Source organism: Ammospiza nelsoni, chromosome 2, assembly GCF_027579445.1.
Source record: "Ammospiza nelsoni isolate bAmmNel1 chromosome 2, bAmmNel1.pri, whole genome shotgun sequence".
In the NCBI taxonomy this organism is placed as follows: domain Eukaryota; kingdom Metazoa; phylum Chordata; class Aves; order Passeriformes; family Passerellidae; genus Ammospiza; species Ammospiza nelsoni.
This window is the reverse complement of record NC_080634.1, coordinates 45,812,681-45,836,110: the sequence shown is the minus strand read 5'-3', so window position 1 is coordinate 45,836,110 and position 23,430 is coordinate 45,812,681. Positions and strand designations below refer to the sequence as shown.

Genomic DNA, 23,430 nt, shown 5'->3' with positions numbered 1-23,430 from the left:
AGAGAACTATGACAAAGAAAAACGTCTGAAAAAGAATGTTATAGTGTTGGGGGGAGAAAAATTAGATTGTGGTGCCCTGCGGGGAAAAGCTGAAGGTAGAGACCGACAGTGTCTTGTGGCAGAAAATCCCTTCTGCCGGCTCAGCGAGGACAGTGATAAATATTTGCCCCAATGAGGGCCGAAGGTTGCTCTTCCTGGAGACACTTTTGGGGTTCAATTCCACCACATACATCATTAGAAGTACTGTTAAGAAACCCATCAAAGTATGCAAAATGTCACCAGGTTCTCCAGGTGAGCTGCCCTGAGATGTAGGTGAAGACAAACAGGATGTGAAAAATCCAGAGGCATGGCAAAGAAGCAGCAAAGAAATGGGAGACGTTAGAAGACCCGAGGCTGCGCAGAAAGCTGCGAGAAGTTGAACTCGAAGCGTACACAGTAACTCCTGTAACCGGCGGATGCGCTTGAACTGTCCGCGGAGCGCCCTGCGGCTGCTGCTGCCAGGCTGCCGCGTGCCCTGGGGCTCGCTGCCTGCGCAGGGCCGGGGGCACAGCACGGCCCCGCACCGGGGCACCGGGCTGGGCTACTGCCGGGGGGCCCGGCGGGAGAGCGGGAACACCAGCGTGGCGCTGCTAAAGCTCCCCACCTGCACCCAGCGGCTGAAGGAAACTGCGGGGCCGGAGAGGAGAAGCAACATCAGGAGAGCTCCGACCCCCCGTGACCCTCCCGGGGGCGGCCCCTCGGCGGGGACAAAGCCGAGCTCGGCCGCCCTCCGGGGAGCAGAGTGCTGCTGTCCCGGTGCTGCTGCTCATCCCTTCCTTCCGCCGGGTGCCGCCTTCGCAGCGCCCGCCCTCCATCGCTCCCTGCCCGCTGCCGGCGGGCGCGGGGCCGGGGCAGCCGCGCCATGGAGGAGGCGGCCGCTGCTGCCGGGGCGCCGCGGCCCGCGGATGCCACTGCCGGTGCTGAGGCTGCCGATGCTGCCAATGCTGCCGATGCTGCCGATGCTGCCAAGCCATCGCCCGGGCCCGCCGCCTCCTCTCCGCGCCGGCTGCTGGCGCTGCTTGGGGCCAAGCTCTGCACCTGGTGAGTCCCCGGCCTCCACGTGGAACCGCGCGGCGCCGGCCTCCCCGCCCGCCGGCTTCCGGGCCGCCCGCCGGAGCGAGGGAAGGACGGGAGGAGAGGGGAAGCGTCCGTGCCGCTCTCGGCGCTCCGACGGCGGCGCGGTCGGGATGCGGAGGCCGCTCTGCGCCGCCGGGAGCAGCCGCGGGGAGCCTGGACCGGAGCGGCCGCCGGGTGCGGGCCCGCGGTTACGGCCGGGGCTGCGCGGGGCTGAGCAGAGCCCGGAGCCTTCGGCCGGCCCGGCACCGGGGAACCCGGGGGAGCTCCGGCCGCTGCCTCCGGAGCGGGTGCTCTGATACCGGGGCTGCTCCGGGAGCGCCGCTGAGCTGCAGCCGGCGGATGCGGCTGGGCGAGAGCGCTCGGGGTCGCCTCGGCTGAGCGCGGAACTAGCGAGTGACGTCTTGACTCTGTGGAAGTAGGAATGTGCTCTCACACCTAAACACATGCATTTGTATTTTTTGTTCTTCTGTTTTCCGGTTTTTTTCCCTGCACTTTATCTGTTTTGTAGTTCTCGATCATTATGAAGAACAGGTCATGGGGGAATAGCAAAGGTAATAGAACAAAATAACTGAGACGAAATGTGGAGTCCAGAAAGACCAATATCCCCTCTTCCTCCTTCCGTAAATCAGCTTAGGATAGAGACTCGTTCAGGTATATCTCTTGAAATATGAGCACTAGTTAAGAATGGAAAACTTGTGGAAAAATATCTGCCAAGCTGTACAGACCAGCTGGTACTTCAGAAGCACTACCTTCATGAGAGCAGGACTGCATCCTCAGACTTCTAGACCATCCATTTACAGCTTCACTTTCCCTCTAAAGGGGGAAAACAGTCCCTGTTTAAAAGGCTTTTTTATAAGTTTGGTCACTAATAGTTATTGCATAGGATTTGTCAGCCAAGGATGTTCTGGCTTTCCTGGCAGCCGCGTGCTCATAAACTGTAGTCTGGCTGCTGGACTATGAGATGGTGTATGCTGGCCAAGAAGAGCCTCATTCCAGTGAGCAAAGTCTCATCTTCTCTGTTGGTTATAAGTTTTTCTCTTTTCACTCCTCATGCCTGTGAGGAGAGACCCAAAAGGCAAGACAGAAACTTGAGTTGTTCAGTAACGTCACCTATGCCATTAGTTTTGCCAACGGCTACACTAAGGGAGTCTATGGAAGGTATTTGAAAGAAAATCAATAGCTTTCACTGAATTTTAAGAAGTGTTGTCTGAGATACTGAATTGATATTTTTTCTTATTTTTTTTCCTCCAGGTGACAGCAGGCTCAGCCACTTCAGTTTTGTTTGAGGCCTTTCTGAGTCGTAGGAAGGTTTAATAGTTGTATGTAATAAACTAGGCCGGGTCTGGGTTTTGTTGTGGGGGGTTTTTTTTCTGCTTTTTTTTGGGTTTTTTTGAGTAGAACCATTAGCAAATATATTTCTGATGCTTTTCTATTTTTTACCTTTTGCAAATTAAATTGATGTCAGTTTCAAAGCAGAACATGGAAAAACTAACTTGCGATGATATTAGTTCTTAAAAATATATTCTGTTCTTCTTAGTTAATTACTAATTATGTTGCAATATGGTTTGGTCTGAACCTGCATTTTCCCTTAATCACTAGCATGAAAAAGTATGATCATTGAAATGAAAAGGCCACCTCCCTGTTTAGGAAGGGTTCAGTAGTTAAAGCTAAGTACAAGTACACTCTATACATGAATAGTGTTGCCAGGCTTTGCCATGTCAATATTAGATTAGTGGCAGAATTAAAATGAATATTTAATTAGCTGCATTTTTTATAAGTTAAAAATTCACATTAAAATTACAGGATTTAGTTAACTAATTGCCAGTAAAATTGTTAACTATGGTCTTACTAAATTTCCTTTAACTTCCTCCTATATCAATTGTACTTTAGTATCTTGGTGTATTTTTTATTCTGCATTTCACATGGAGCCAAGGAAAGCCAGCCTGAGTTTCTCATGATGTTGAGAGCTGCACATTGTTCAGGGTACACTTTAGACCAATTTGTGACAAACTTTCATGCTCTAAAAAGTCCCAAAATGTCTTTAGTTTTGCTCAAAGCCATAGATACAGCTAGCTAAGATAGGGTGGCTGAAGGGAGGGAAGGACTAATCTTAGTAGCTTGCTACCAAGCATTAAAAGCCAACAATAACCCACCCCGCCCAACTATGAAATGAAACGCCTTTTCAGAACACTTACCTTGCATCATCTGAGACTCCAAAGTGAATTTGTCTTTTCCAGTGCATTAAAAAAAAAAAAAAAAAAAAAAGCTGAGAGGATTAAGTTCTGGCATGGAAAAGTTAATAATTAATATATTTCAAAATCTGATCAATTATTAATAAGAAAGTCACTGTCATTGATACTCATATCAATAACAAATTGAATGGAAACTTGTGTCTTTCAAGCATTTTTCTCAGAAGAAATTGTCATGCAAAATGCAAACAGTAGGATTTAAAGTTTGCTCTCAAGTTTAGAGAGGATCAAACATATTTTTTAAGATAGGCTATGAGCCCAGTGCATCATGCCAGGAGCATGGTGATGTCATCTCAATTTGAAGAAATTGTTTTTCATGCTTTGGCAAATGGTACGAGAGAAACCATTGCTGCTTCCTGCTGAGGCTTCCACCTGGCACTGGGGAGCAGTCAGGGCAAGAGGCTGTTACCTTACACACAGCTGAGAAACCTGCCAGGTATGGAGCATTTTAGGATTCACAGAAGACATTTTTGAGGGCAGTTTTTCCACTAAAGACTAAGTCTTTCTGTGTGTTTTTTGATGTTAATATTTTGAATCTGTACAGGCAAGAAAAAATTTCCTTGAATTAAAATAGACAAAAATAGAGAAGGGCATGAGGTGGGATGAAGCCTGTTTGCTTTGTCACACACCTTTGTTATGTAGTACTGCCAAGACATATATTAACTAAATAGCAATGATTGCTAGGGCAATAACCACAAAGCAAACAGTTCTGGAGGTTCTGGACCTGCCTCTGTTCCCAAATGCAGAAATGCAAGGAGATAATTCCTTAGGTACTTTGAACTGGGGAAATTTGATCATTAGAAAAGCTGAGGATTAGTTTAGTGGAGTTAGTCCACTGCAAGAGGGGAGATGGGTCTGTCTTGTTTTCAGTAAATGATGGTTGGAGTAGCTCAGTTGTTAACAAATTTGAGTGGCAGCAGGTTTTCCCCATTTTATCCTCCCACTGGAACATGGTTGCTATCCAGTTTGCCAGAGGGCTGCACGTAGAGTCCAGGCCTTTGCTGTAGAGAAGGTGCTGTAGCTCAGGAGGAGCAAAGTTGCCCCTTGCAACTCATATCCTAGACAAAAATGTTTAAAGCCCTACCACACCAAAGTCCATGTTAAATGAGCCTCCTTAAACAAGCCTGTGGGGTGGTATTGCCCGTGCTTCTGCCCTTCCAGATCAGGGCTTCTGCCAGCCAGGGCAGCTTTGGGCTCTCCTGGTAGCATACTGACAAGTGCAGTTCATTTTGTGCAGCACACAGGCTTTGCTCCAGTAAAACTGCAGCAGTTTTGCCCAGTCATGCCTCTATTCATGTCTGATCCCAACCTCCACACTCTCCTCCCAGCTAGTCCAAGTGCAGGGTGAGTTTAGTCCAATAAACTGCTACAGGCTTGCTATGTTACTTGAGTGCTGATGGTGAAGAAGAAACATTTTTTCTGCTAGTTTGGGGCAAGAGGCTTTATTTCAATAATAATAAAAATGTGTATTTTTTTAAATGCCTGAAAACAAGTTTTGTATGTTGTTCACCACAGGGTATCTTCCTTTGAATTTCAGTGGGTCTTCTGTCATTTTACCTGCTGCAAAGGAGCCAGAGTTTGCAGGGCTGGCAAAGGGCAAGCTGGAATCCTCATCCATGCCTGCTTGAAATTTTAGCTAACTTATATCACATTTGTTCTAATGGCAACTGGTTAAATTCTTTACGTGACTATAAAACAATCTTTCTGCATCAGCCAGAATAATTAGCCAAAATGTGTCTGAGTTGTTCACTAAATAGCATAGACAAATTGACCAGAATATTAAGAAATTAAAAACAAATCAGTTAAAATATAACAGAAGTGAGGTTGCTTCAATTTTTTCTCCTGCTGTTTTTAATGAAAACCACCCACCACCCCTCACCATATGTATTTTAGAGATCCGTTTAGAAATGAGAATGTATTTCTTTCACACACCAGCAAGAGTTACTTAGATGAGACTGGACAGTACCTTACAAGATTGTCACATGATATATAATACTTGGAGTGTGAATGTGCACCATTCCTGGGATTGGCAAGGCAAGCTGTAGCAAACATGGGATTCAAATCTCTTGGAAGTACAGTGTGCCTGGACTTTGTAGAGATTTGCTGTCTCATCAGAATGGACTTGGAGAGCAAAGTGTGCCCAGCAGCATTTTCAGTCAGAAGAGCTTGGTGTCAGGCTGAATTGATAAACAGGAATCGTGCAGGTGCATTGGAGTCTGTGCTAGGAAGATGCCTCCCTTCCAAAAGGAGGGATTGATTGCATGATTGTGGTCAGGTTTAGCACTGTCAAACACACTCTTCTAATTGCCTGGCAGCTGGATTGCACAGCACAGCAGGGTGAGCTGGTCCTTACTGTGTTGGGGTCACCCACCTTGGGAAAACAGGCAGTGATACTCTCAGGTGCTGTGCCTGACACGTGGGTGTCCTGCCAGAAGTCAGCGTGGAGAGATGTGAGCACAGGGTAGGTGCAGAATCCTAATGAGGCCCTTTCTTCCCTTGCTTGATTGATTTGAGTGGAAATAAATTTATTGATTCTGCAGACAGTCAAATTGTCATCAGTAATCTTCAGAGTAAACAGATTAAATGTGAACTTTGCAGACCTGTACAGATAGCGCAGGGCTGACCTTCTGTCACTGTGTATTGTGCATGTGCAGAGACTTGGGGTGGTACAAATTAGCATAGCTCCACTGGCAGGAGAAAGAGCAAGCCAGGAAAACCCCATAGAGTTACATGCCCCTGTTTGTCTTGGAGCATCTGGAATAGGTCATCTTATATTAAGTGAAGAATTGCTACTAAAAGAGCATGAGCTTTTTTTCCCCCTTTTTTGTCCCTGCTGGCTGTGGGTGGGACTTGAGCTGTAAATGCAAACATGATCTTACCCAAAATGCATTCTTAACTCCATCCTCAGCTGCAGCAGAACATGATGTAATAGAACTGAAAAAATCCACAATAAGTATTGATTATAATAATTCAGGTTTTAAGAAATATTTTATGGTGAGAGCAAGCAATCACTGGAATGACCTCTGCAGGGAGGTTGTGGAGTCCCCATCACTGGAGGTTTGCAAGATGCAGCTGGACAGGGTGCTAAGTAGTCTCCTCAAGGCTCCCTTTCCCAGGAAGGTTTGGACCAGATGATTTTTCAAGAGCCTTCCAAACTGAACTGTTACTTGGTTTTATCATTAATACTTTTGTGTTCCACTGCTCATCTTAAGGTCTCAGCTCACTAAAACTCAGGTCTCAGAGGAGCCTGAAAGTAGTTGTGCTTTATCTCCTTGTTGTAGATCTTTGTAGATGAGTCAGGATGGAATTCAGTGGAGACAAAGGATTTAACTCAAAAGTTGCCTGATAAGAATAGGAGCTGCTATTGGGAAGAGCCTGCCCAGGTGACCTGTTTGCAGATCTCTGCGAGTAACTGCAGTCTCCATGGCTGGTGGCTTGAGCTGGCCTCACTTCTCACGTGGCTGTCCTGAGGTCAGGCTAAACCTTCTGTGCACACAAAACCCTGCTTACCTGTAGCTAGCAGGACAACATTGGTAGGGAGTAGGAAAAAAGAAAAAAAAAGTGTCAGTCTAAAAAAAAAGCCATTTTTCTTGTAAAACTAGAAAATATTTTTTTAGAAACATGAATGTTTAATTCTAAGCTTACTGTTGTGTCTTTTATGTTCACAGGCATATTTGGAAAACTGTAATTCTGGGCCAGATGCTCTCCATGTTTATCTGTGGGACTGCTGTTACAAGCCAGTACCTGGCAGACAGATTCCATGTGAATACTCCAATGTTGCAAAGTTTCATCAACTATAGTTTGCTGCTTCTGGTTTATACAACAACGCTGGTATTTAGGACTGGTATGTGAAATACGGGATGGGAGATTCTCGTTCATCTTTTTTTTCTCTCTACATTTTCCTGTCAGAATTCGAAAATTAAGACCTCAATACTCCTACTAGTTTTTGAAGTTCCTGCTCTATAGCAACACGTGGAAGTTAATTTCACAGGTTAAATGTGCATTTAATTTGATGTAATGTCATATCTGTTCAGAGTTTTGTGCTCTGTGGTTTGAAATCTTATGTTATATTAGGTAAAATAAGTTTTGTTTTAACACACTTTGTTACCAGAGGCTATTTAGTATTCCTCCTGTTCTTATTAATTTACTCTTTGGACAACTCTAGTCTTGCTGTGTTTAGCGTCATGTGGAAGAATTTCTGTGCTTTTCAGCATTTGCATTGTCTCCTCCCAGGCTGTGTTTCCTGTTATTGTGTCTTAAGCAGGGGAAGACAAAGTCAATCTTGGTATTATTTATGTTTCTAAAAAGCAAAATTCCCGTGCAGTGTTTGGTTGGAAAGAAACACATATTGATTGCTGCTTTCTTCTAAACAGGCAGTGACAGTCTCTGTCAAATTTTGAAACAGAGGTGGTGGAAGTATCTTATTGTGGGACTGGCTGATGTTGAAGCCAATTACACGATTGTAAAAGCCTACCAATATACAAACCTCACAAGTGTGCAGGTAAGGACCAATCTCTCTTTTTAATAAAAGCTGTTGCTTTTATTACAGTTTTGGACTGGTTTCTAAAATGAGATTCATAGGACAGACATGGAAGCTATTTAAGCCTGAAAAGAACTTTCCAGCATCTTTTTCTCTCTGCAGTACAGGGAAGAGCATCCTGTATCATGAATAACCTTTCCAGGAAGCAGAGAAGATTGGCAGGTAGAGCTGTGCCAGCTCTTGAGTTGAACCCTAATTATTTAGATAAAAGCACTTCTAAGAGTTTGTTGACAGCCACTCAGTTTTTTCTCGTGACACAAAATAAAGATTTATGACCAGATACAGTCACTCAGTGCAGGTTCTTGCTGATGACAGTGAGGTGGATTTTTTGCCTGGAAGCTGCAGGAGGCATTGTGAGATGCAGCCCCACCTGTGAGACACACTGAGTGTCAGCTGGTGTTGCTGCCCATGCAGGGGGGTACCAGCCTTGTGGCTTTTGTATGTGGCAGTTCAGGGCCCTCTCTGAAAGAGGTGGAAGGAAGTTCAGCATAAATAAAGTAATAGTAGACATCCTCTCCAACACCAGTGCTTGATGCTGCATTGCTGCATTAGGATAAATATTGTGTTCTGAAAAAGCTCTGTAAACAGAAGGGCTAAAGCTGGGGTTTCTCTGTCACACTGCACAGACAAAAGCTGCTGGAAGAGTCAGTGCTTTCCTCCTTCAGTCTTCTGAGCTTGCAGGGACAGTTTCCCTGAACAAACTAACTCAGAACACTGAGCAAAGTGGGAGTAAACCCTGCCTTTGGCTGTACTGTTAGTGAGCTGTGTCAGGCCCAAGTTTACTCACTGTGTGAGTGTGGTGTAGGGAGTGTGTCCATGTTGTGCCAGTCCATGCCTGCTGTTACCAGTGATGGGGATCTGTAGCTGGGATCATGGCCCCACTTAACTGAATAAAAAAAAATAGTAACATGAAGACTTGGCTGTTAGTTGGAAAGGAGTCAGTGTTTTACAGAGTCAGAGTAATAGGGGTTAATGTTTAAGAGAATTACCTGTAAAGCAATAAACTCCTGCACTCTGGGCTCCCTTTAGAGAATTGCAGTAAATTTTCATTGCACTACTGAAGATCGATTGTGTCTCTTGGGTTGTTTTGTCACATTTCCACTTCATACTTATGTGTTATGACTCATTAGGTCTTTAATCTCCTTACAAATAATGCCTAAGAAATCAAAGTTTTAAGAGTGACTTGTTTCAGTCTCAAGATCAAGTTAAGCTGGTAAGTTAGACACTATTTGACCTTATAGTTCACAGCTGAAGAAGCCAGGGCTTTGATCCAAGTTCTCAGAAATAGTAAAGCTATTCCCATGATTTCTTTCATAGAAATTAAGAAAGAATATATATATATATATAATAGATTGTCCTGTCCAAAAAACTCAAGCTTTTTCTGAGCCTTTTTCACTTTTGGTAACCTTGCGACTGATCAGTTCAGTAATTGCGATTTTTTTGCAGTTGCCCTGAGGTTTCTTGCACATTCTCTGCAGTCACCAGTTTCTCTCCATTGTCAGAAATGAGATACAGTGAAAAAGAGCCCACAGCAGAAGCCTGTGATTTGCTTTAGTGCAAGGCATTTTCTTTTTGTTTTTGGCAAGCGATTTTGCAGCTACACCAGTGGTTCAGAGCCTGTGGTTCAGAGCACCCAGCCTGATGGCCTGTCTGCAGTACTGGCTGTGAGTGGATTCCCTGGGACCATAAAAACAACACAGGGTTTATGGCACCTTCCCAAAAGCAGTGTAATCATTGTTAAAATGCTGTCTGGCTGGAGCTTCAGCTCACCACCATGAAACATAGCTTCAAAGATAAGTTTTTTTCAGCTCAGCAAGGAACTTCCATGTATTTTCTCACACACGCACACACAAGCAGAACTGGTTTCCCTTTAGTTCTCAAATACCAGCATTTTACAGGAGGGGTTTGGAGATTTTTAGGGTGGTAACAGTGGGATGACGGCTCTCGTTTCTTGGTAAATACAAAGACTTTGGTCCACAACTGAACTGTTTGGCTGTGGCTGAGGCAATGCCAGGATACTCCTTGCTGCCAGTGTCCTTTTTTGCCTGTGGCGGGACTTGACTGTGCTGCAGTTTGACTGCCTGTTATGGCATGGAGCTGAATTGGGAGAGGTTGAAGAAGTTGGATATCAGGAAAAGATCCTTCCCCCAGAGAGTGGTTGGGCACTGGAACAGGCTGCTCAGGGAAGTGGTCACAGCACCAAGCCTGACAGAGTTCAAGAGCATTTGGACAACAGGCACAGGGTGGGACTCTTGTGGTGTCCTGTGCGTGGCCAGGAGTTGGACTTAAAGATTCTGATAGGTCCCTTCCAACTCAGGATATTCTGTGATAACAATTATGTGATTTATATTAAAAAAAAGCAGTATAGCTGTGGTTTGATGTTTTTAACATGTTATTGGGCACATTTACAATTTGCTTTGTAGATAATTCAGATAGAAATGTTTTTCAGGCAACTATTGACAAATTGTCAACTGATGGAAGAGTGCCAGCCTCAATAGGAGAAAATAAAGGATGAGCCCCTGGGGCTCAGCTGGAGGCTGCCCTTGGGGAGCCTTGTGGGGAATGAGCAGGACGAGCAGTTGAGCATTCTTGCTTACAAAGCTGTCTGAAGCTGGCAATTATAAGCAAACCAATGACCTCCAACTGTCTATGATAATTTATTAACCATTATATTAAAATGTCTTTTAATAATTTACCCTACTTTTAAAACCTCCTATAAACATTGTGGCCAAAGCATGGCTTGAGTCAAAACATTTGTAAATCAAATCACCAGGTTATCTGGTTCCCTCCCCCCACCTTGTTAAAAATACAGGCTAGAATTGAATAAAATGAGAGTTTGAAGAGGCTGTACTGGAAGTAGTAGTCAGTACCACAGTGTGTTGTAAATGTTGTAAAACCTCAATAAATAAACTTTATTTTTTAATTGGTTCCATTGATACAATTCATTGTGGTATTACATCTGCTTTGCACTTCTTTGATCTTGATCCTGTACAGAAGAGCTCTGTAATGTACTAGATGAAAGGAAGGTAAGATCCAGTAGATGGAAATCTGATTTCATCTGTAATTGAGGGTAATTGTCTCCTGGAACAGATTACCAATGTTCTTCATTATTTGGTGCCTCTGTGCCCTGGCTGCAAGTCCTCTAACCATGGTACTGTGGTTCTCCAGTGTGTTCTTGGTGTGGGTGCAGCAATTCCCCATCTTGCATTACTGAATGAGCTTCTGGTTCATTATGTACTACTCTCTTATATCCTAATTAAGATGTTTTTTAAAGGGTTTCTGCTCTTTCTGTTTAAGTTAAAAAATTGTTTGGAGGTTGGAAGACTACATGCTAAACATCTCAGTTAATGAGAGTGAAAGCTTACTTATTAGTAGAAGACTTATGTCTGTTTTTACCCCTCTGGTAGATATACCACCAGAGGGGTAAAAATTTTGCTTTCTAATGCTTGTAGTACTTCTTGTTGTTTGATACTAGTCAAATTTGAAGGAAATTTTAGAGGTTTTCTCAAGTCTAGACTAAAGGTGAGATAGAGAACAAGACCTGTGGCAAAATAGAAGGTCACAGTGTGATATTTTCCATGGTGTAAAGTTGTATTGAAATACTTGGTATCACATACTGAGACTTAAGTACTTGTAATGTCTCATAATATGGCCTGAAGAAGTACTTTTACACTTCATAGACTTTACAAACTGGACAAGCTGGAGGCAATCCAAGGAGCAAAGACAAATAGATGGAAGGATTAGAGGCACTGTTAGGATTTAATCTTTAATAGCTGCTCTTAGCACTATGCTTCTAAGACTTTACTATGTATAGTTATGAACAAGTAGAACCAGACTTACCATCAAAATGTTAACAAGTTTGTTTGAAGCCCTTGGGGAAATGACACAGCACAGAAGTTAACTGCAGTGGTGCACTGAGGCAGGCAGAGTCTGGAAATAAACATTAAGAACCAAGAGCTCTTGTCATGATTGCAGGGATTATACCCCAGTCCTAGTGATCTGGACATATTTTGTTGGGGCTTCAAGAAGCCAGGTTTTAAGGAGTGACATTTGAGAGTAATTTCTCAGGAATCTTTGGGAAGTTGACTGTATGTACTGCTGTAGGCTGTTCCCTTATGTAGTTCTGTGGCACTTTACTGAGACAGGTCAGGAAATACACCTTTTCTTTCCTTTCAAAATTCAGAAACAAAATCTATTTTGTTGAATTAAATATTAAACCAATTATGATTAGCACAGTGGTCTTGATGGTATTTGATTATTTTAGAACAATATGCCCATCTTATGCTGCAGTGTATGTTCTTCTGTATTAAGTACACAGCTGAGTTCCTGTCCTAAAGGGGAGTAGGTAGGAGATCCTTGGAAGTGTCCAAGGCCAAGTTGGAGTGGTTGAGTGGAAGGTGTCCCTACCCATGGCAGGAGGGTTGGAACTAGATGAACTTTAAGATCTCTTCCAATCCAAGCAGTTCTGTGATTCTGTGGGTGGGTCAAACAGCAAAGCAAAGATACATAGAAACTTATAGAGAAAAAATAAAGAAAGGAAGGATAAGTCAGAGCATCAAACTCAAAGCTGCAGGGTCAAGTCCTTGTCACAGTCACATCAATGTAAAATTAGATTACTCGTACCCATCAATAGTTCCATATTTTTGCTTTGTGTGCATGGAGCCTCGGGGAGCAATGCTGTTTCAGAACAGCATCCTAGCATTCGTTTGTGAAGCTGCAAAGATTGATTAGATCCATCATTAGAAGAGTTTCTAAATCAGTCCTGTCCCACCAAGAGAAAGAGGACCCCTGTTCCAGCTCCTCCTTCACTTGCAAAATGCTTTTAATGGTGAAAAATGGGTCTCATCCCTCTCTTCTACTGGGGCTGCTTTGCAGGTTTCATTAACATCGATGATTGGAAGTAAGATCCTGTGCATTTCCTTTCAGGGTGTTGCAGTCTGGATTTGGGGTGAGTTTCTAACTCAAACAATTTTTCTGTACACACAGCTCCTGGACTGTTTTGGGATTCCTCTACTGATGGCTTTGTCCTGGTTCCTTCTCCGGGCAAGATACAAGCTGATACATTTTGTTGCTGTTGCCATCTGTTTGCTGGGTGTGGCAACAATGGTGGGTGCAGACATTTTGGCAGGGAGGGAGGAAGGTGAAGGTAAGGAGTCGTTTATTGTTGGGGGGGAACAGCAAAGAGATGGTTCCTGCTCTGGACAGGAACTTGTAAAGCAGAAATAGTAGCAGATACAGTTCTGTTTTAAAAGAGAACATGTTGCTGTTTTTATTTCTTGTCTGGGAAGAGGACATGTTGATTTTATGGGGAGCTGTGGAATTTCTTTGCTTGTATGTTTGGAAATTTCTACCACCTTAAAAAAAACCCCACTTGTGTTAAGTTTAAATTTTGCTGCTGTTCATTAGACAATGTGATGGAAAGTCTCATTCCCAAAAGCTTGGTCACTTTGACTGTCATGTGAGATGGTTTAATAGAAGAAATGGGCTATGCCTGCAAACCTTGTCTTGTTTATACAGTATCAACCTGCTGGCAGCCAGACTTTTCTGATTTGCAGTTTTCTCTGGGTGCAAGTAACACATAAAAAGCTGCTCACAGCAGCTGACTTCTCCTGGGACCTCTGTGAGGGTGGCTGGGCTCTGGGGCCGGGAGCCAGCAGGGTGCAGATAAGGGCAGGTTTTGTTTTTTCTATGACAGATGCCTAAATCAACCCCTATCATAGTGATCTTATTTTGAATAAGAATTTAGAATTTTCAGAGCCACAGGCTATGAGAGAAGGTAAATTTCAGGGCATTGCCTTCATCAGGCAGCATAGAGATAAGAAAGTGTGCTGTTATATTGCGGTCTTACTGTAGGTAAGATAGGACAAACTGAAGTTCAGCTTTACTACTATGTGGTACAGGTATCTTGGAGGGAGAAGAATATTCCCCTGAGACATTAGGAAGTTGTGCTTTATTTGCTGACTTGAGGATCCTTACTGCTGCTTACCCTCATATTTTAGACATATTTTCTCAGTGATTGCTTAGGGAAGGAAATTTTAAACCAATCGAAGGATTTGAACAGCAGTGATCCTCTTGCTATTTAGCTGATGCACAGAGACATTTAATGGTGAGTGGTGGTAGCACAGGGAGTCCCATTTGCAGTATAAATACATTGCAGCAGGACACACAGTACCACCCCTCTGCAGTGCCCACTTAGGGCATGTCATAAACCTGAAGCTGAGTCCAGGTCCCTCAAAAATCAATGGGCTGATTTTAGCAAGCCTTGAATCAGGCCTTACTGCAAGAGTGGGGGCAATATTCCTGAAATGCAGAGAGCATCTCTAACTGGGATTGCTCAATTCCCTACAGGGCCTGAGGTCAGCAGAAGCAGGATTGGACCAGATGATACAGCAGGGTCTTGGCTGGGATGAGATGTAAATGCTGGGTTTAGCTCCCTCCACACTGTGCAGGGTGAGGTGAGCAGGCAGCAGAGTCTGTGCTCAGACATTCCTCTGCACACACAGGAAGGGTTTCCTTCCCCCTTCCCCTGGCATGAGCTAGGAAGATAGAGATGTTCAAGATAAATTTGCTTGTTTTTTAAGGAAAGTTAAAAAGTATTTGCGGCATTACCCTTATTGTGGATTAATATTTCTGTACAGGTAGTGACGTGGTGATTGGAGATGTCTTAGTGCTTCTTGCTGCTTCTTTGTATGCCATTTCTAATGTGGGTGAGGAATACATTGTGAAAAATCTGAGCAGAGTGGAGTTTCTAGGAATGGTGGGCTTGTTTGGGACTATTATCAGCGGTCTACAGCTGTAAGGATCTAATATTTATTTTAAAACTAATTAAGAATATACTACAGATGATTGCTTGTATACCCTGAAATGATGTTATTAAATTCTTTGTTGCATCTCTATGTGGCCTATATGGGAGTCCTTCCACTTGAATTGATTTTTGTTGCTGATCAGCATCTGTTTCATATCCTTTTTATTTGCATTGCTCCTATTGTGGCAGTTCTAAAGCTAAACTCCTGCAGTTGAACACATAGGATATTTGGCTGTATTTTTTATTTTGTTGATGTTTGTGAGGACACTCAGTATGCTGAGGACTGTTCATAGGACTGTATTTCTTAAAGAATTTTCTCTGTGGAAAAGATTAGGAGATAATTGTTAGCAGGAGATCTTCCATAATAAGCTCAAGTTTAAAATGAAGCCATGTATACTCTTACAAATAACCACATTTGAGTAACAGCCCAGATGCACTTAAGTCTGTCTAATGAATTCTATAGTCCTCATTTCTCATCATTATAGTTAATAATTTCCTCAAATGGTATATCAAATAAAACTGAATTGCTGAAGGATTAAAACGCCTGTGAAGAAGGCATAAAAATGAAATAACAGTGCTCTTGACTTTCAGGCACTTTAATTTTTATGTCTTTTTTCATGCTTGTTAGATGTTTGAGCTAGTGTCATTCAGTAAAATTTGAAACAAAAAATGAATGGCTTATAGATTAAAAGTTTCTTCTATATTTGGTAATTAAATTCTCTATCTTAGTATGATTTTTTCCTTTTTTACTATATTCTGTCTTTTCTCTAACTCTAGAGCCATTGTGGAACATAAGGAGATAATGAAAATTCAGTGGAACTGGAAAATTGGTATGTGTATGACAAAATAATGTGCATGTTACAGAACACTGGGAAATGATAATCATTTAGACTTTGAATGGTGGGGCTTTTCTTTCTCTGAATAACAAGCAGCATTAGTACTGTATTTCACAAGTTTATTTTCTTCAAACTTTGCAGCTCAGCAAAGAGAGAGGGTCTGCAGGATTGAACATTAAAACAGGTTTTGTATTTTACATATAACTTGAAATAATTTTTCAAAATAAATTGAAATTAGTAAAAAATGAAACCTGTTTAATTACTGACATGTTTGTTGTTGAAACATCACAAGAACACTCTTCTGTTGTCCTTCCTAAATGAAGTACAGGAAAAGTGGGCACATTTTGACTTGAACAGAACTAAACGTTATGAAGAAGTGTGGCTCTAAATGTCTTCGGTCAGCTCTTAGGTTATGTAGGAATGAACAAGAACTTACGTGTATATATACATCTACATCTACATATATATATATATATATATATATATATATATATATATATATATATATACATATACATCTTGTATATGTACATATGTATATATATCTTCTATACTGTCTTGTATAGGTACAGTAAATCTTGCAATGCAAGGTAGTCTTTCATGCTTCTCTTGCATGTACATTCCCATATCTTGTAGGAGATAGAAATGCATAGCTTTCAGGCATCTTAAGGATGTCAGTGGTCTATAAAATCATGGTTCTATGCCCGAGGAGTAAGGTGTCACCTTGCTTTGCAGCTCTGCTGTTCACAGCCTTTGCCCTGTGCATGTTTGGGCTGTACAGCTTCATGCCAGTTGTGATTAAAGTTACCAGCGCAACCTCCGTCAACCTGGCGATTCTGACTTCAGATCTCTACAGTCTCTTCATTGGGCTTTACCTGTTTTTTTACAAGGTGAGTACATTCATTCCTCCACTTTCACATTCTTTCAGTTGCGTTTCTACTCCAGAATGATGAATAAAGTGTAATGTTGTTAAAAGCCCCAGAAGAGTTGTTTGCACCTGCACATTTCTGCAGTTTCTGTCATTCATTGTTGGCAGGTGTCAGTCAGGAGGAGTCATGTCAGTTAATGGCAGAGCCTTGCACCATTAGCCAGAGAGCCACTCTCAAACCATTTCACACTTGAAGGGATAAGTTAATGTTAAGAGATAGTAAATAATTTCCTGAGTTGTAACAATAATAGAGTTCTCACTGAAAGCCCTTTGTGGAATTGTATGTTAGATCTGGTTCATTACTCCCAAGTGTCGAAGGAGAGGGTTTGAATCTCCCTGTCCTGAAAGGCATTTGGTGTCTGAAAGAGGACTGGTTTGATTTTCAGAAAAAATTACTTTCTTTCAGAAGTTTAATATGTTCATTACCAACATTTTGGGATGAGAATCAAGCTCTCTTAGGGCTGCTGCTAAGGAGAGACTAAAGGATCTGAAAAAATACAGATAAATGTATTATTCTCTACACTCTCCAAAAGGCAGTTACTTCTATTGTGCTCTAAAATATTTTTGGCAGTGTCTGCTCAAGCTAAATGACAGTGCTGAAAGGATTTCATTCCACCCTCCACTTTCCATCCAGAATCACTTGTGAGAACTTAGTTCATTAAAGTAATCGGAGTAATTGAGTCAGCCGCTCGGTGACTGGAAGGGCTTGTGAGAGTGAGAAGCTTGTGAACTTTACTTAGGAGCTTAATTTGTATTATTCCATGTGGTTGCTTTCTCTTCAGCCAGAAGCTTTTAGGTCAGATTTGTTTTCTGAAAATGAAGGCAGTGCAGAGTCTGGTAATGGTAGGGTCTGACAGCAGCTAGATTTTCCTTTTCAAGAGTCTCTTAGCTCAGTTTTCCTCCCTGTTTTGGGTTCCAGACTTTGCTCCAAACTACAAAGCATCCATTAAAAATGAATGCAGGAAGGAAACCATACTTACGGTCTAACAATTAAATCCTTTCTGAGTCATTTCCAAATGTGGATTTTGGTGCCCAGATAGCTTAAACTCAAGAAGTGATTATAAATTTATATTCATTATAGTGAAGAGGAAGAAGAGCTTTGGAGGAGATATATTAAATTTTTATTTTTCATGCTTTTAGCTTATTTTGGAAGGTGGTTTTTCTGGGAGCAGGCTATCTCATAAGTTTTAACAGTGAGGTAATCTGGTACCAATAGGAAAAATGAACAGATGAAGACTTTGGGATTATGTTGAGAGAACTTCAGGTATTTATTGAAACAGGAACTTGGATCTGGGATTAGAATCAATGAAGTAACAAAAAGGGGAGCAATAGTAATGCCACATCTTCAGTGATCAGAGGATCTGAGATAAGTTATTATCTCATCTGTTATCTGAGATAATCATGAACTAAGAAAGCCTAATTTTGACATGGCTCTTAGCAGTAGAAAATCTTATTGCCAAGTTAACCATATCGTTTCTTTACCTCTGGGGCAAAGGAACCAAGTAGGATGTTTGCTGGATTAAAAAGCACTCTGGATAAAGGAATCTACAAACAAAAAATACAGGGAATTATTATTCTCTATTAATTAGTATTCCCCATTATCAGATGATGTTCTCAACAAGCAACTGGAGGCTTGGCTGGGCTGTAGAGTGGAGAGAGCCATGGAGAGCTCTGAATTGCCATGGTCTAAACCTGCTCTGAAACAAACAAACAGAACCACAATCAGTGGCTGCAGCAGAAACCAGGCCCAGGAATTGATAAAGTTTTGATTTGTGCACAGTGTTTTGCTAATGCACTTAACTTTTTGGCCCCAGCCATGTCTGTTTCAAGTGAAATGTGAATTTTTCATGCTGGCTTTGAACTCTTTTTAATTTTTTCCTTTTACTCCATAATGAATCCTTGCTGTGCTTCCTAATGAACTCATTATATAGATACCTGTAATCCCTCAGGAGATACTGAGAAAGATCTCATCCATTAGCTGTATAAAGCACTGTAGAAGGGAGTATACATCTCAGACACTAGATGGAGATACAGTCCTCCACTAACATTTGAAGTACTCTCTATGCTCAGCAGTGGGAGTGAGGATATCAGCTGCACAAGGTATGACTGAAATCAGTGTCTGAAGCAATCAAGTTGTTGCAATATATGAAATTAAAAAAAAAAAAAAAAAAAAAAGAAGAAAGAAAAATCCCAGGGAAAAAACCACTTAAGTTCTCCTCGAAAGGGAAAAAAAAAGAGTGTAGGTCTGATAGGGCCGCATGGGTAACATTCACCTGTGTCAATAAATGTAAAAATACAGGCAGGCCTTGAGTCACAGCTACACTGCAACAGCTTTGGCGCTCTGCCTTGGTGACTGTATCCACTCCTGGAGGAATTGACTCATCAGGATCAGAGACACTTCCAGGCTTGTGGGCACTGTGCTGTGAGGGATCTGCAGTTGCAGCAGTTCCAGTTCCTGCAGTTCCTGTGACTGCCCAGCCACAGGTCCTTGCACACAGGCACATGCTCACTCAGGGCCTTAGGCTGGAGAATTTGTGGTTGGATACAGCCCCAGGCTCTGCCCATTTGCTCGGAACAGGTCAGTGGGAGATGTGACCACGGGCGGTCCTGCTGCCTCTCTCAGTCTGCTTTTTTTTTTGGTGTGCTGCCATCCAAGAGTTTCCAAGCCAAGTGACTGCCAGCTAGGAATTGCAGTGCCTAAATTCTAGATGCCTTAGTCTTTTTTGGAGGAGAGTCCACTGTCTAGGTCCAACCATTAATTTCATCCTGATAAACTAGAACCTATTTTTCAAGCATGTCTAAGGAGGCTAAGGAAGTTAGAGGATATTGACAGAGGATATGCTGGTCCTTCCTCCTAGTATTTAATCTGTGTGGTTTGACAAAAGGAATATGGAGGATTTTAATAAACCTGCTGAAAAATGTTCCTTTCGGTGGATAACTTCAACACTTGGTATTATTGAATCTGGTGTTATAAAGTAAGTATTTGTCTTTCTGTCAAGGTGGATGAATCTTGGCAATTACTGGAATTTTAACAGGCAAGTGAACAGCAGAGTGCCTGATGTACCTCTGCAATTTGTACTCTTCAGCTCTCACCACTCTTTAGAGCTTGCAAATGCCAGTCTTGTAAAAGGAGCCCCACCCTCTGTCCCCTCAAGTACCTGTTGGGTGTAGGGAGCAAACTGGTTTTGATCAAGTAATAACACTCATCTAGCCCTGCAGATGGCTAGAGATCTGTGCAGAGAACTAACGTAGTGGCTTGCAATAGCACAGAGATTCATCTTTGCCAGAGCTTGACATACTTGCCCATGTGCTGGATCAAAATTCTCGTGGGGGTAGAGTGTTTCAGTATTCATGTGAGTAAACAACTTTCATTCAGTATGATGACTGTGTTTACACCCATTTGTTCTCCCTGTTAAGATTCTTGTGTGTAGACCCCAGGAAACTCCCTGTCCAGCAGTCTTGGTAACGAGGTGCAGAGAAAATCAGCCAGTGGCCCAAGTCTTTGAGTAAATAGAGCTGTTGAATTCTGGTTTTCAGACCTGAATCCAGCTCACGGTGATAATCCTCATCAAAATAATTTTTACAAGGAAGCGTAGCTTTCACATTCTTGAAACAGGGCAACATTGTGTTCTTACGTGCGGCGTGTTCTCACATCAGGCGAGACTTAATGCATCTCTTTTTCTCCTCTGCCAGTTTTCAGGTCTCTACATCGTGTCCTTTGTTATCATCATGGTGGGCTTCACGCTGTACTGCACCGCTCCCCCTGCCACGGCAGAGCCCACGGCCATGCCGCAGCCCGGCCGCGCCGGCCTGGACAACGCGGCCCTCAAGCTGGAGGAGACCGACGGCCAAAGCCCAGAGGTGGCTGTGCAGTCCTCCAGGGAAGAAACTGAGGTGCTCAGCACCAATTAAAGGAATGGCAGCACTTCAAAACAGATATTTTTTTTTTAATTGCCAAATTTCCCTCAGTATTAATCCAGAGAACTGTCCTACTGCCAAGGCACATGTCATACTGTGCTGGGTTTAATGCACTTGATAGACTTTTAAGGCCAGATCCTCAATCAGTGAAACTGTATTGATTTGCCCTTGCAGAAAATCTGGCCTTTAGATGAAGACAGATTATGTGAGTCTCTGGAAAGTGAGAGACTGTTATTTTTAAATGCTTAATTAACTTAACAACAAATGCTTGGGGGAAAAAACTTAAGCCAAAGCAAGCTCCCAGGTCACTTAATGGGAGCAAATATGTTTTATATTGCATTAGGGACCTAAATCTGCACGATGCTGTCTGAGGGCTTCATGATTTTCACCCCTCACTGCAGGGTGCCCTCAGACAGCATCTTGCAAAAGCTGCTCAGCTTCTCCCAGGACCTGGTTCAGCAAGCCACAGTACATTCACACACCGTCTACGTGCCAGTGGACTTCATTCCTCTGCAGAAGGATTTGCTGCCTACATTCCACCCAAATGTTTGTCTCTTCATATTGCTGCAGTCCCTGTTGCCACTGGGGCTGCAATGGTATTTTATTTTGAATTTTGCTAGTATGGGAAGTTTGAGTATGTGTTTTTATAATTCTTCCTGTTTCTCTCTGTGGCCTTTTTTTTGGCGCATTCCTATTAGCTGTGGGGGAGGCAAAGGCAGGCTCTTCCTCTCTTCAGTAGAACTGAAAGTGGGCTTTTTTTCTGGACGAGGTTTGAATGGAAGTTCACTTCTCAGTGAATTTCTGCCTGAAATGGGACACATTTCTGCTGAAAGAGTTGTAATAAAATTGGCATTTCTTCAAAAAATTGAATCAACGAAGCCAACTCTCATGGCAACAATAATGACATAATATCCAAAAGGTTAGATGCTTCCAGTAGATACACTAGCAATTTTCATACCCCTCTTTATATTTACAATAAATGATGAAAAAATACAAGGCTGCAGTTTTAAGATCGGTAAAACCATACTGGTGTTTTATTTTATTTTATATTTTGTACAAGCCTTAAGAGCTCAGGTGTATGAAGTAAAAAAAGAATAAAGTATTCAGCAACTGGACACTTGGTCCTGGTTTACTCATTTTTTAAGCTAAGATTTCTTTACTGTTCAGAATTGTTTTCATTAATTTTGCCAATTAAAGAAACCTTTTACTGGCTAAACTTTGCTCTAGAAGGAAATGTGACATTTTCTGAAGATACTGGTGATTAAATGACACTGAATGGGTTTGTGCTTCTGGTTTATTCAAGTAATATTTTCCTGGAAAAATCTTACCTGGTTGTTATTTACAAAAGGAAAACAAAGGTTCAACAGATACTGCAGCAACAGTTGTTGCTTTTTCACTGTGTCATTCATGCACAGAAGTGTGAGCAGGTGCTGTTTTATGGAAAGCATTTGGGTCCTCTCCCATGTAGAATGCTCTTTTTGAGGGGGGATGGTATTTATTTTATTTTCTAAAATGATGTGGTCATAACATCAGAACACAAAGCAATGTAACATAATGTAGATTTTATCTGAAAGTGCATGGGAGTGTGTATTGGCTGTGGCTTTGGTCTTCAAAACATGGGACCATCTTGTGGTGTGGTGAGAGTGCTCAGGCAGCAGCTCATCTTCTCAGCATATAGACCACTGAAACCAAAATTGTGTAAAACATGGCTTGGATGTTTTAAAATCCACAGCCTAGCGTTTTTCTTCCAAGGCTTTTAAAATCTGACTGTAATAAGAGGTTGGAATCAGATTCAAGCAAATTGGGCCAGACAGGACTTCTGCAAGGAGAGTAGAGCAGTGTGGGGCAGCTTAGATTCCCCAGTGTAGACATTGGGACACCTTAGTGATTTGACACTTATATTCTGAGTTGAAAACTTTAAAACTGTTTCACAGATACAGACTGTGATTTAATATCTTATGCTGTGATTTTACGCCATGCAAAAGAGTTCCTGGAGTATTGTGGGGCAGCTGAGATTCATGTGTGCTAATGCTACCAAGAAGGTCTTTCAAGCTCTCAGTGAGGACAAGGTTGATATTTTTTGTCAATCCAATCAGATGACTCTGTGCTCTTGCCATCCTCATGAGGGCTCCCATTTATCTCCTTGTGATCCTGCTGGATGCAGGCACCTCCTCTGGCAGCCTGGGACAGTGGCCAGCCACATACTGGTGGTCATGCACACCTAGTGTCCTGCCTTTCATCACCTTAAATTTCTACTGCATTCCCATGGAATGGCTGTCTGGGTGGAGAGGAGGCAGAGTTGCCTTGCAGAAGAGTTCTGCATCACAAACCAGCACCATGGTGTGGTCCAAGCTCTGGGCACATGGGGTATTTGAAGCCTGACCTTAAAGGGTCCTCAGCATGGGGTGCTGGCCCCTTGAACCTGCTTTGTGTGGGAGGGGGCCAGATATATCAGTGGTCCTTGCTGTCTGTCCCATGAATCAGAAGGAAGTGAGTGCAGACTGTTGAAGAAAGATGCATTGCTCCAGAGCATAAATGACACAGGTATTGCTCGTGGGGAAACAAGGAATCACATATGCCAGATCCTCTGGTACCTCTGAGACAAGGTGAGTCTTTAACATAAATCTTTCTGGAATATTGGAATAAGCTGGAGAAAAAAAAAATTAATCCATCTGTCACTTGCATTAAACGCAAGAATCCAAATAAAAATGTGTGACATCCAGCCTTCCTCCAAGGTTTGGTTACAAAACAGCAAAAGTTATCTGGCATCAAAATGTCACGGTGTGTTGGGAAGTAGGAAATTAGTGTGGCATTAATTGAGTCCTAACATCTCTAGAGCTTGAGGGAGAGGATGGGCTTGTGGACATCAGCTATTTTAAGGTTTTTGACCTTTTCTAGGTCGCACATACTCAGTTCTGTACAATGTGATGTTTGGAACAAGCACATCAGTTCTTGTCAGCACCACTCATTCACACTATTTATTGTGGGATATTTCATTGTGTTATATATATGCTTGTCTTGGAGCAATCTATTTCAGT

General features: G+C 42.4%; 1 protein-coding gene across 1 annotated transcript; it reads left to right on the top strand.

Annotated features, from left to right (window-relative positions):
- Positions 1 to 455: 455 nt before the first annotated feature.
- On the top strand, positions 456 to 21,507 carry SLC35F2 (solute carrier family 35 member F2). The gene is made up of 9 exons (XM_059493944.1): positions 456 to 781; positions 841 to 1,080; positions 7,034 to 7,209; positions 7,739 to 7,866; positions 12,892 to 13,051; positions 14,544 to 14,700; positions 15,488 to 15,540; positions 16,282 to 16,436; positions 20,168 to 21,507. Exons 1-9 carry the CDS (start codon positions 456 to 458, stop codon positions 20,384 to 20,386), a joined length of 1,614 nt encoding a protein of 537 aa, XP_059349927.1. The 3' UTR covers positions 20,387 to 21,507.
- The last annotated feature ends 1,923 nt before the right edge of the window (positions 21,508 to 23,430 follow it).

What these genes read in the sequence shown, in the direction of transcription:
- SLC35F2 (XM_059493944.1), top strand. Translation starts at nt 456, where the DNA reads ATGCGCTTGAACTGTCCGCGGAGCGCCCTGCGGCTGCTGCTGCCAGGC. An exon ending in AACGCTGGTATTTAGGACTG is followed by an intron (nt 7,210 to 7,738) that starts GTATGTGAAATA and finishes TCTTCTAAACAG; the next exon opens with GCAGTGACAGTCTCTGTCAA. An exon ending in TTTACCTGTTTTTTTACAAG is followed by an intron (nt 16,437 to 20,167) that starts GTGAGTACATTC and finishes CTCCTCTGCCAG; the next exon opens with TTTTCAGGTCTCTACATCGT.